This window comes from Spermophilus citellus (genome assembly GCF_964194105.1).
Source record: "Spermophilus citellus genome assembly, chromosome: 9".
Classification (NCBI taxonomy): Eukaryota; Metazoa; Chordata; class Mammalia; order Rodentia; family Sciuridae; genus Spermophilus; species Spermophilus citellus.
Window position 1 is genome coordinate 67,936,663 of NC_138191.1, and position 14,101 is coordinate 67,950,763.

At 38.8% G+C, this 14,101-nt stretch overlaps 1 protein-coding gene across 4 annotated transcripts in view; it reads right to left on the reverse strand.

Moving 5' to 3' along the window:
• Positions 1–350: 350 nt before the first annotated feature.
• Positions 351–14,101, reverse strand: part of SAMD13 (sterile alpha motif domain containing 13) — a 58,291-nt gene continuing 44,540 nt past the window's right edge. For all 4 annotated transcript variants that reach the window (XM_081308552.1, XM_081308553.1, XM_081308550.1 and 1 more), the window contains exon 4: positions 351–1,501. In XM_081308552.1, the coding sequence (XP_081164678.1) occupies positions 1,358–1,501 (144 nt within the window). In that variant the 3' untranslated portion in view covers positions 351–1,357. The remainder of the gene's footprint in view (positions 1,502–14,101) is intronic.

Sequence of the window (14,101 nt, forward strand, 5' to 3'; positions counted from 1 at the left end):
AGGAATGAGATCTACTTGGATGATTCAGTTTATAAAAAAAGACAAATTCACTTATAGATCCATGAATTTTTTATAGCTAAACATTTTTTTATTATTTATTTTTTAGTTATCGGCGGACATCTTTGTTTTTTTTATTTTTTATTTTTTTTGTATGTGGTGCTGAGGATCGAACCCGGGCCAGATGCATGCCAGGCGAGCGCGCTACGGCTTGAGCCACATCCCCAGCCCCTAGCTAAGCATTTTTAAGGCTTAATTTTCATTCTATGGTTTTGAAGAGACTTTAATCTTTAATCCCTAAAGAAGTAAGCAGACAGAAGAAATCAAAGGATACACTAGAAATAAACTAAAGCAATGCTTTATTGCAACCACAAAGCACCAATTCAACAAGGCATTGACACACAGGGATTGGATAGTGTCTCTTTGAACAGAGATGTAGCAAGCCCACTTTTTCAATTTTTTAGGACAAGTACTCAAACTAGGAATCAAATAAAGAATCAGACAATTAAAAAAATATTCCAGCATCATGAAGGAATATATATAAAAATATTCTGTACTAATAACAAGGCTTTTATCTATAACTCTTGGCAATTTTTTTCCAGAAACAAATTATTATAAATACTAACCATAAAGTAAAAAAAAAAGCTTTCAAAATAAAGAATCAATATAAGCAAATCTATGCAGAAAATACCATTACCCATATGACAGCTAGCTGAATACGGATGGATGTCCCCACTACACAACAGAGTTTCTCTATTCAGAGCTATGACTCTGCTCCCAAAGGGGCCAAGATGCACCTCACTTCAAACATCGCATGTAGCAAATCCCAGTGAAACCTTAATAAGGTCAAGTGGAGGACCCTCTATAAAAAAGGGTGTTGGCAAATCCATCCAAGTAACACCAGCTCTACAGAGCAGAGGAGTTCAAGGGAGACAGTGATCCCTTTCTATTTTTTTCCCCTCCCCAAGTACATGTGCTTTTACTCTAAGTCTGTAACCCAAAGATGCTTATTCCATTAAAATATTTTTTAAGGAATTTGGGGAAAGCAATCCATGAAGAAATGGAGAAGAAAATCCTTGATTTCAAAACCTTTGTAGGGAGGGGTATCTAACAGTATCAAAGATCATTCTACTTGACAAACTCCATAAGGAAAACCAACTGTGTATACCTTGTCCCTGCTCCTCCTGGCTGGATTCAGGCCAGCTGATGGATTGCCTAGTCTATCCAATAGGATAACGTTTCATTTGATTGAAATTCTTTACATATACACATGTATGTATTCTGTTTACAAAGTTTCATTACATGAAACCAAATTATGTCACTGTATATTTTTTGAGGTCTAAGACCCCAAATGACTGCACTAGGAAGAGCTATTCTTCAAGTGCTTGGTCTGCAGAGGTTTTACGTGATATTCATAGATTTTCAGAGCAGGCCCCAATTTTAACTGAAGTCCTGTCAGCACATCATTCCTTGTCATCAATAGCAGGGATTTTCCATCAATTTCCTACAATGGAAGCAGAGGATAAAACCAATATGTAAGTCTAAAAGTTCAAGGATAATGAAGAACAAAGGAAGCTCAAACACAAAAGTCATACCAGTTGTCCCCAAGCTAGCAACATTGCTTTTTTTAGTAGTGCCAAATGCAAAAATCATAGGATCTTCTATTTTTATTTTTTCATCCATCACTTTTATTTTGGGATTAAACACAATCCATAGCTGATCTTGTTTTCAAGATTACATAACAAATTTTACATCTTAAAAACTCATGGCAAAACACACACACACACACACACACACACACACACACACACACACACACTTACTTCATGGCAAGTTTACAGCATGTCCCCTTTAAGGACCAAAGATGTTACTTTTGGAAGTTAAGAAAGGGTGGTATGGCATTTGAACTCTGACTTACTTACAGACAAAGCTGATGTTCTTTTAATAACCTCTTTCTGATTCTCTTGACACTGAGAATTATGTATATACTATCTATGGCCCAATGGAGTCTAAAGTCTTAGCTGTCTCTGGGAATCTTGTCAATTTCAACAATGAGCACTAGTAAAATGACATCTTCTCGGAAGTTGTTTCTACCCATTAAAAGAATCATTCTGTTTTACCCCAAAACCAACCTCTCTATTCTGAGGGTTTCTACCACACTCCAACTCAATAGATCCTCAGGATTCCAAATAATATAGTGAGGGGTGATGTCCTGCCAGCTGAAAATCAGCCCTGTTCTGCTGAGTCTGTTCCTCCCATCTAGAAGTACACAGTTAGGTGCACTCCACTCCAGTCATTCTGGAGACTATGAAGCTTTGGGGTAAAATTAAAATGGCCTTCTCACCAAAGAGGAAGCACAGAAAAGTGTCTAAAAGCCCTAAGCACAGAAAGTGTCTGGAAGATTCTAGAAAGGAAACATTGAGACTTCTGACTGCCATCTTATATTTGTTATTGTTTACTGTAGAAACCTTAAACTGTTAAGAATCTGAGTTGGTTCTTGGTATTTTTGTTTATGATTTCACTCACATACTCCTGTACTTACCTGGATCAATAGACAAGGGAACACGAGGGGACACAGTATGCAACAGCACTACATGAAACTGTGACTCTGTTTTTACCAACCTCAGGGAAGCCACTCCTCCCAACCCTTTTGTGTACCTTGCCAGGGAGTGAAGAAATGTGCCTTGGATGCTTGAGAGTATAGGAGTAACAGCTCCAGGTTAGGGGGCTGTAGGAAAACCCACTCCGTGACTTCAGGCAAGACTCCCTTTCTCCTCTTTCTCCTCATGTGGTGATGTGGGAACCCGGGGTTTCTGACAGGTTTCCATGAGACTGCTCTTGAGCACATACCCTGAGCCAGGAGAGACAGAAATGCATGCTGTTCTCCCTTGAACCATGCTCTACAGGGCTGTGGTCCTCTTTTACTTGTCAACTGCCTAGCACGAACTAGAACTGAACAGGGAACTCCTAACTGGTCTACACTGTTTTTGAGTTTGGAAACATTTATTTTGTTAGCTATTAGTAGACAAAATGTCTTGCATTTATTTGTGAGATACAACTATTCAAAACACTACCATATTAAAAAAAATTGCTTGCTATGGCAAAAGTGGAAGATCACAAAGGACACAGGAACTGACTCTCATGATTAAGCTCTTTCTCTCTCCCTCTCCCTTTCCATTAGTGAATCCTGTAAGTTTAAGAAGGAATTCACTGTCTTTCAGTTTCTCATACTATTGAGAAGTGATTTTTTCCCCTGGTGCCTCTTATTTGACTTTACATCCTTCTTCTTCCCTCCATCCCTCTGTCCATCTCATTATCTTCCACATCTAGAAAAACTTATTATTTCCTCTCTGGCCCTGGTGTTACCTGTAGAGGAACTCCTGGTGCCTGGAAATCACAGTGGCCAACCTGAAGACATGGTGAGGCCACAGGAACCTGAGTCACAGGTTCCTGCAAAGCTGGTGCTCTGTCCTGGGCACTGATGAACACTGACCTGGAGAAACCCTTCCTGCTCTCCATCTTTTCATTGCTGGTGATTGCTTATACACAGCACTTCTACATATTTTAAACAGGCTTCAGGAAAGAGGAAATTTCTTCACTTCTATACAAGAAGAAAACTTCCTTTACTAACAAAGTGAATTTTTTAAAAAATCTTTTCTGATTAAAAAAAGTCCTTCTACTGCTCAGCATTTCTGTCAAAACCAAGTATGTCTGTGAAAATTGCTGAAATTTGAATTTTACTTAACATAAAATAGAAAACCATGTTTTATGCTCCAACTTGATTATCCCTTTTTTCAGGAAATACACTGCAGTTCACCTCAAACCAGAGCTGGTAGAAGGAAGCTCCATCTGGAGACGTTATTATAAAAAAGTTGAAATGTATATTGTTAATTCATCCATATGAAAAAAATCTCCCTTCTTAAACCATGACTATGCAGCTCAGATGAATGAGGGTGGAATATAGCATAATGGAAATGTAAGCTTCCTAGTGGGCAAATCACAGTCTGAAGCCTGTCTCCGCAACTTACTGTGGGCCTGAATCTTCCCTGAGCCTCAGTTTCCTCACTCATAGAATGAAAATAAAACCCTGAATAACACTCTTGTGATTAGAAATGATTGATGTAAAGTGCCTAACACAGTGCCTGTCATGTAGGAGGCTCTCAGTGAGTCCAAAGTAGAGATGTATGGGCTTTGAAAGAAATGAGCTGTGTTCTGAATCCAAATCCATCTTTTGCTTCCTGTCTTCAAGTATGGGCCCTTTGCCAGAGGGAAGCAGGCATATTCCTGTTCAAGTTCAGAAAATTTATTGCAATTAAAGTGCTCAAAAACTACATAAAATATTTTTCTAATAAAAATTGCACACATAGGAAAGTTCTTTAAGAAAACTAATAATGTGTTATATAACTCCTAAAAATGATTATGAGTGCAAATGAAATCTAAATTTTGCCAATCATCATGGTGTACTGGAATGAGCTTGGCATTGGAAATTGGAAGACAGAGATTCTAGTGCAGACTCCATCAGTAATTTTCCATAAGGAACAATTCCTATGGATCAAAATATGGTCATTAATACAAATGGAAGGGGCTGAAGTGCAACCAACTCCAACTGAAAGGATGAGGGCGGGGGGAAAAGATCCCAAGATTTTGCATGTACATACATGATGGTTAAAGGCAAAAACAAAAATATAATTCATATCTTTAGATTCCTGTTTTAATAGATTCTCATTTGTTAGCTTCAGAGACACTTGTTACGGTGATTCTGTCTTCAAGTGAAAGTGACATTCAAGTTCCTGTTAGGCCATAAAATTAAAAATGCTTGCATAGTACTCATGCATTGAAGTAAGGTTTAGAGATGAAAGATTTAAATTTCCAGTTAGGATGAGACCCCAGATTTTAAAATAAATGAGTAGTTATAGCTCAGTAGATAAGAATGTGCTTTAGAGTAGAATCCTATTTTACTTCATATTAGGTGGGGCCTGGGACATGTTATTTAATCACTACAAGCCTCAAGCCTCATTTCCTTATCTACCTGATGGGGGGAAAGCAGATACTGAATTTCACTGTGGAATGGATTTCTGAGATAACACATGTGAAATAGAATTCCAGACACAGCTGAGATATTAAAACTAAGAAAAAAGCACATAAAAAGCTTAACCCACTTACTTTTCACTCTTTTTCTCTACCAGAATTAACCTATCCCTAGAAAACTCTTTGAATTGAGCCTGAGTGTGATATGGTCCTCAAGAAATGCATAGGAAGAAAGTTGAGGTGGGAAGAGAAGAAGCAAAGAGAGGGGATAGGAAAGAAAAAGAACAGCTGTCGAGAAAGTTGACTGGCAGACAGCAAGGTAGAGGAGGAAAAATGTTGAAGATAAAGATGATGGGGCTTGTGAAGGAGGGCCCTGCAGCTGACTCAGAAGCCTCATGTGTGGTAGTGGTTTGTACTGTCTCTGATAGTGTAAAGGGAAAGAACCAGAAGTCTGGGCTAGAGTGAAACTGTGCTGCTTACTAGTTTTTTGTATCAACATCTGATCTGTTATCTCCTTCCTACAAAATGACAGGTTTGGACTAAGCTGACCTCGTCCATTCTAGTTTAGCACATGCTCAGATTTTAAGTCTGTCTTTGATAAGTTTCATATGATACACCAGCCTCATATGACATTTCCCATTACAGAATACAATAGCAATTCCTTACCAATGAGGTCGAGGAATCTGGTGAAAAAATCTTTCTTTTTCCACTTCAGTCTCTCTCCTCACATGTTCTACAACTTTCCGTGTAACAACTCTCTTGCCATTCACCATCTGGCTGCAAGTGGTAACCAGTTTGAAGTTTCCCATTCCACTGCTTACAAAGGGTACAAATGTCTCAGAGGTAAAGGGATTTGATCTGGAGCCCACAGATACAAAAGTGGAAAATCCTGTGTCCAATATGGGGGTCACATCAAAGAGAGAGGAGTGAAATCTCCTAGCCCTATCATTGTGGCCAAGAGAAAAATAGTCTGAGAAGTGGTGTTCATCTACAGAGTCATTCTCAAAGACATGGCGTGGCCTCTCAAAGCGCGGTTCTTCCACCGGATGTTCCTTATATCTGCTGTCTATTTTGATTTCCTTTTGGAAGCAGTTCTCTCTGGACCTGTCATAGTCACTGCGTTTCCTGGGATCAGACAAGACCTCATAGGCCTCTGCTACTTCTTTGAATCTCTCGGCAGCAGCCTCCTTGTCCTCTAGATTCTTGTCTGGGTGTACCCGCAGAGCCAACTGGTGATAAGCCTTCTTGATTTCAGAGGAGGAAGCATTGGGAAACACCCCTAATACTCTGTAATAATTCACCATGGTTCTTCAAACAGTCTTTCCCCACCAAAACCCTGGATTCATTTCCCGAAGAATTTCCATATAATTTTGGAAAGGAAGGTGGTGGACTATTCAAGTTTACACCTTTGACTCTTTTCACATAGTTCTTGGGATGAAATCTTCTGGGGAGAAATGTCTCTGGGGTGTAGGGATCCTCTGAATGTCCCACCCTCTCCCTCTGGCCTCCACAGCTCACCATAGTGAGTGACTATGAGCTCAGAATTCTAAGACAGCAACTCTCACTGATGCTGTACTGTGCTGCTTTTCTATTGGTAGGAAATTTAAGATAGATAATGCACATATTGGGGAGGCTCTATGTTATTTAAAAGTAAACATACACTCCCCCCAATAAGCACAGAGTGGCTTGTCAGCAGAGAGAAACTATTTGTGTGGCTCAAAAGTCTTTACCTCATTTGTTAGAGAAACAGTTACAAGGCAGACGGGTCTTACACTGAAATCAACTCAATGTCTGTGTTGCCTCACTGAGGGGCCAATGTCTTCAATGACTTCATGGGTGTCACACTTATTTTTAATATTTACTGCTAGCACAGAGTGGGTGAAAAGGGGGCTGCATTATATTTTTTAAATATTGTACACATTTCTCAGGAAGGAAAAAAGAATAAAACTCTATCAAATGAAGAACTGGGTCACAAGACTAATCTAGGTAGATATAAAAAAAGATTGAGGGAGTAGAATTGGAAGTGAACACTTCACATATATTAAATAATGCTTCTTTGGTTGAACTGTTAAAGTGAGCCTTTTTGTAATTTACCTCTGGATGTAAGTAGCAGCATCAAATGGTAAATGCTTTTTAAAAAATTTGCTTTAGAACCCTAATGTAGCAGGAGCTGCTGGTTGTTCTTTTTACAGGGCACACAACTTCACATTTCCCAGACTTGTTTGTTTCTTGGTGTGAGGCCTATGACTAAGTTCTGGCCAATGAAATGTGGTGGTTTGAAGCAAATCTCTTTCAGGCCTGAACCATAAAACCACCTACACAGGCTCCTCCTCGTTCTTCTTCCTCACATCAACTGGTGTTAGTGCACAGATGATCTTGAAAACTGCCAGTTAAAGATGAGAGATCCTCCAGTAGCTTGGCTCTTTGAGTTACGGTGAAGCAGAACATCTCTACTGACTACCTTGGATTATTTATATGAGCAAGAAATAAACTTCTATTAGAGTTACACCACTATACATGTTTTATCTACTTGTGACATCTTGGCCTGTTCTGATACACCAACTATTTCAATAATTTTACCTTCAGTTTTAGAATCTACTCCTAATATGTCATCAAGAAAAGTCCTACCTTTGCAACACTAAATGTCCAACATCCTGTCCCACTGCTTCCCCCTGCCTTCTCACTCTCATGAAACCCATCTTTTCATTTCAACCTCCCTGTCTTCAGGGTTATGAGTCCCTTCTTACTTTTGTTTGCATCAGCCCCATGATTCAACATGGGGACCATTCTTCTACTACCCTCTAAAATATCCCTGATTATACCACAAATACCCCATCCAGGTGGAGTCCAGTGAACCAGTCCCTCTAAATTCTACAGCAAAACAAATAAAACCAAAAACCCCCAAACCAAAGCAAATAAATATAAAAAACCATGAAGAGAAAACACTATATATACATTTGCAGTATGCAACTCTCTGCTGTCAGTATGACATATCAACAGTTCTTTTATTTATCCTTTGTCATCTCCCTTTCCCTTTCCACTTGGTGTCCATTCTTAATCTTCACTATCTCCTCTATTTCCTTATTAAACCCCTACCTATCCCTCACCACTCTAAGGAGAGTGCTTTATGTGTAGTAAAAGCAAAATAAAACAACAACAGTAAAAGGGGCTGTCAGCAACTCCCTTAATGTCCCTGAGGACAAGAAGCACTAGTCAAGGTCCTCCAGGTAAACAGAACTGAAAGGATACTGGTTAGATATAACCAAGCTGCAAACTGAGAAACAATGGTTGGAGAGAAAGGGTTGGGGTAACTGTATAAGTTCTGGAAAGAATCTGAAGGCCTGAGAAGTAGCATCAATGTCTTTGCATCTAAGGGCAAGAGAAGATGAATGTCCATGGTCAAATGGAGTGAATTCTCCCTTTCTCCACATTTTTGCATAGTGGGGGCCGATCAGATTGGATGTGCTCACCCACACTTATAGGATAAGTCTTCTTTATTTAGTCTTTTTTACTGATTCAAATGCTAATCACCTCCATAAACACCCTCACAGAAAAGCCATCTGGGCATCCCTTAGCCCAGTGAAGTTGACACATAAAAGTAATCATTATACAAGGGCAATCTTAGATCTGTAAACATATTCACCTATGCTCCCAACTCAGAGGAAGATACTGTTTTGATTAGTACTAATTCTTTCATATTCTTTTTTAAAATAAAATATTTGAATATTTTATTGATCAAATTAACTCATCATGTATATTATGGCTGGCATTACCTACAAAAGAATTTTATAGCAGTAACATAAGTATAACATGAAATATACCAAGTTAACCATTTCTAAGTATTCAGGAGCATTTATTAACATTTATTATGTTGTATAGTCATCACCACTATCTCTTTTTTAGCTTTTTTAATTACCCCAATCAAAACTCTATAACCACTAATCAATAACTCTTTCCTCCCAATAGCTCTTGATACCTCTAATTAGTTTGTGTCTCTAAGAATTTGCCTCTTTTAGATATTTCATATAAGTGGGATTTTATAATATTTGTCTGGCTTATTTAACTTCACATATGTTTTCAAATTTCACCCTTTTATAGCATATATAAGAACTCCATACCATTTTATGGTTGAATAATATTCCATTTTAAGCACATACCACATTTTGCTTACTTATTTGTTCATGGACACCTTTGATTATTGTAAATAATGTTGCAATGGCACAGGTGCAAGTACTTGAGCCCTTCTTTTAAATTATTTTGGGTGGAATTGCTGAATCATTCAGTAATTCTGTTTAAATTTTTGAAGAACTGCCAAACTGTTTTCCAAAGTGGCTGCATCATTTTATAGTCCCACCAGCAAAGTACAAAAGTTCCAATTTCTCTATATTTTTGCTCCTCATACTCTTTTGATCTCATCCCTTTCCATAGCCTTAGGAGGTTTGCTTCATTTAACTGTCCTCAATTTTCTGTAATTTTAACCTGCCCAATTCTTCTGGCTACTTTCCTGCATGTAAATAAGTCTGGATGTCTCTACTCTTGGAAAAGAGCTCTCACACCCACAGGACCCCACAGCCCCTGCCTCTCCTTCACTCATCTGCATTCCACCCACTTCTCCACTGGAAGGGATGGGTTCTCCGCACTCCTCCCACCAGCTTCTTGGAATCCCACTGCAAACTTCACCATTGCCCCCAGACCTCACTGTACTTGACTTTTTGGATATATTTTGAACTTGATTGTTTCATTTTTCTTAAAACTGTCCCCTTCAGAGGTTTCTACAAAAACCTTTCATTACTGATTCTCTTCCCACTTCCCTGAAAGTTCTCTCTCAGTTGCTTCTTCACCTTTTCTCTCCTAACAATGAAAACTGTGGCAGTCCTCAGGTGCTGTCCTTGGCCCTTTTACCCTCACAAGTGCCTTTCTCCTTTATTCTCTTCCTGTGGCTGACAATGACTCTCATATTTCTGTATGTAGGCCTCACTCTTCCTCTCAGCTGTCTGATAGATAGCTTCACTTAAATATCCTACAGACCCTTGAATTTAACATGCCCCATCCTATCTTCCCTTTAAGAATTTACCATCACAAATATTCAGGTTAATCTCACCACTTTACAACCACCCAATCTGGAGACTTGGCAGTCATCCATGCCTCCTCCTTCTCCCACCTGTGGCACCGGGCTCAGTTCTGTAGCTACTGCAGAGAATGAGACATGACAGCTTTTCACTCTCCATTGGCATGATTAACAAAAAATATTTAACCTTCTTCCCCAGACAGCCACACAACATTTTGGTCAACAGACTGCATACATGATTTAGTCCCCATAAGGTTGTATTTAGTTATACTGCCTAGTGATCCTAGTGACCATGGCCATCTTACTTTGTGCAAGTATATTCTATCATGTTCGCATAATGATGAGATTGGCTAATGAGGTATTGCTCAGAATTTATCTCCATCATCAAGTGAAGCATGACTGTACTTTCTAACATTTTTTCTCTTTTGAATTCTAATGGGACCATTCAGCTTCTTTCCTGCCTTCAGGTTCCTTCCTTGTCCTCTGAGCCACTCTGTGAATCTTTAAAAAATGTAAGTCTCAGCACAGAACTCCCCACTTAATATCCTCAGTGATTTACTGAAGCTTCTCAGGTAGTTTTGTGTTAGGCAATCCAAACTCTGTTATCTGCACTGCTTATTTTCAGTCCTACCCATGACATTCTCTGTCCCATGGCTACTACTGCAACTTGGAGTTCTCAAAATAAAACCTGTTGTTTCAGGTCTCCCTGCCTTTGTATTTGGTTCTATCTCTGCTAGAATCTTCTGTGTGTCCCTCATATGGTTCCCATATCTTAAATGATTTTATTAAAGTAAAATAATGCTCAGAATAACAATGATTAATATGTTAATGACAATGGTTAATATGTTAATATTAACAATGATTAATAGTTTTATATCTATTTTAATGACTATTACAAAAACTATAGCAACTATGAAAACAAGTGAACAAGTAAAAAAGCACCACACACCTGGCTGTCTTACTATGTATTATAGCTGTTTTAATTTCAAATGAATGATTTGAACAACCACTTGGGTAGATTAGTTTATAGGAATCTATTCTATTTCAATAAAAAATTCAAAAGGCTCTTTCCTTATCCATTTTGTTTTCAACTCTCTTAGCTACTTTCTAATTGTTGGCACTACCAATCTGCTTGCTACTTTAACTTTTTTCTAAATATTTATGGGCTGGAAGGGCACATCAGTGGAGTTTGAATCTCCACATTCCCTGTTCATCATGCTATAAAAATATTTTAAGCATTTCGGTAGCCTTCAATTGTTAAGAAATGCCAGGCATCAAAGCACCTTGAGTTAGGCACAGTGGCATACATCTGTAATCCCAGGGGCTTGGGAGGCTGAGACAGGAGGATTGGGGGTTCAAAGCCAGCCTTAGCAAAAGTGAGTCACTAAGCAACTCAGTAAGACCCTGTCTCTAAATAAAATACAAAATAGGGCTGGAAATGTGGCTCAGTTGTTGAGTGCCTCTGAGTTCAATCCCCTGTATCTGCACCCGCTCCCCTTGAATATCTTCAGTACTGGCATTATTAAATGCTGATAAAGCTATTAGAGTTTTCCCCAATGTGTAAGGTTTTAATTGGTCTAATTCAGAGCTAGATTTATCATGAAGCTAATGAAGCTCAAGTTTAATAATTTTTAATTTGAAATTTTGTAATTTATTTTTCAAATTAATTACAGGGCTTTTAGAATCCTATAAACTTAAGGCCCTACAAACAACTTGGCTCTGTCTCTGGTATAATTAGAAATATCCATTTAGAGTCACTACAGTTGAATTCAATCTGGGTATGACCTAGGACACATTGCTCAGTGTTGTTCTGATTGGCTTACTACTTAACTACTCTATTTTGAGGTGCTTAGTGTTACTTGGCAATTTATAATAAGAAGAAATTTTATTTCTCCTTATTAAGTCAATGACTTCAGAAATTTATCTAAAGTTAGCAATAAGCCACTGTAAGGAAACCCCAATCTTAGTGTTTCACATGAACAACCTAAACACTCATTGGGCATTTCAGAGTAAAATACTGTTCTTACTTATGTGGGTTGAGGAAAGTTAGGGTTCAATAGGATTAAATTAATTTGTCACCTTCAGTTGCATAGTATTTTGTTATGATATTCTGAGAATAAAATGATCTCAGAGACACAGATTGTTCTAGAAATAGGATCACTGATGTCATTCACTGGTTAAGTACAAGATATTTAACAATCTGAACCATATGACAGTGACTGAATGACAGATCTCTATCTTCCATCTTCACATATATGCTGAGCATGTGAGTCAGACGGATTGAGGCATAGAAATAAACTGACACTACAGTGGGGAGAATTGTTTTCGTGACTTGCAGTTAGGTTCAATTTAAATGGTGATTACACTAGAATGCTACAATTCCTCATCTGGTAACTAAAAGCACTGTCAATGTAGATGGCTTTACGCCAGAGAAATTTGCTCATTTAGCTTTCAAAATTTGACAAGGTTAATCTTATCCTAAATTTCCTCTCTGAGGAAGGTGGAGATGCTTTTGGATGAGATTAGTCAAAATGGTCTTTCCCCAAAGCTTTTAGGAAAGTAGGATTCCTGAGGTAGCCTTGTTTATTGAAAACTAGATGACCCATACCCATGAGCAAGTGCCAAATTTTCAAGATCTGTTCACAAAAACTCTACTGTGTCTCAAGTGGGTTTTGTGTCTTATGCTGTGCATTGGAAGCATGCTTCATAAGAGCCAATTCCAAGATTATACCTTTGACTCTTAAAGCAGAAGCTCAAGCAATGTTCCATCTATTTATCTCAACATGCACTTTATAAAAATTTGGATCTTAGAAAGGCAAACTCCTCAGGCAATTGGAAGAAAGTAAGCCATGCATCCTGACTCCCTTCATGCCTTTTTTCCCCTTCAGAAAAGTCTGTCTGCCAGAAGACACTTGGGAAAACAGCTACTATACCACAGTGTCCATGAGAAAGAGAGATGGTGCTGACCATACTGGTATCATTGCCTTCTCTGGGAAGGGCTCCTGCTGCCTCCTGCTCTTACGGGCCAGTGAACCTTTTGGGGCACTATGTTAGTGAGCCTAGTAGGCCAGAGTCCCCACATGGTGAACAACTACAGCCCTTGGGTTGGCCACAAACCAACCCAAGGGGGAACAACATTACTGGTTATAAAAGGGGACTATCCAAAACAGTAATATAGCTTAAAACACAAATATTATTGACACTGGGTCATCAATGGGGAGTTAAGAGGGAACTTATGCTTTCCCTCTTAATAATTCTTTTGGATTGTAACTGTTGTGTATACATAAGGTTCAAACAAAGTTTGCCAGAAAATTTGATAGAGATAATTGTGCCAAAGTAGGAAAATTAATAGACATAATTGTAATGTGGTAGCTGGATGCCTGGACAGGGAAAAGGAAGTCAGGGAAAGATCACCAGCTGAATCTAGCTGCCAGCCTATACAATAGGAACTGTGGACACCATGCATGTACTTCAGACAAATCTTGCTCAACAGCCTCATATCTTCCAAAGGGACACACTGCTAGAAAGCCATATCTGAGTGTGGTTGTTATGCAACATAGTATCTAATAATATCTGTGAAGCTATATCATTAAGACAGATTCTCTCCTGAAAGTCAGCCTACTTAACAGTGGACATGTTTGACATCAGTGTCAGTATCTTGGTTAGTATGGGATGCTATATCAAGACAGCATAGACTAGATGGCATAAACAACAGAAATTTATTTCCCACAGTTCTGGAGGTTGGAAGTCCAAGATCAGGGTTGCCAGCATGGTTGGGTTCTTGGTGATGGGTCTCTTCCTGGCTTGCAGACGGTCTTTCACCTTTTTATTGTATCTTTACATGGTGAAAAGAGAGAGAATAAGCTCTTCTGCTTTTTTCAGAAGAGCACTATTCCTATCATGGTACCCTACCCTTATGACCTCATTGAGACCTTTTAACCTCCCGAACGCCCCACTTCCGCATACCATCACATGGGGGTTAGGTCAACCACATATGCATTTTGGGGT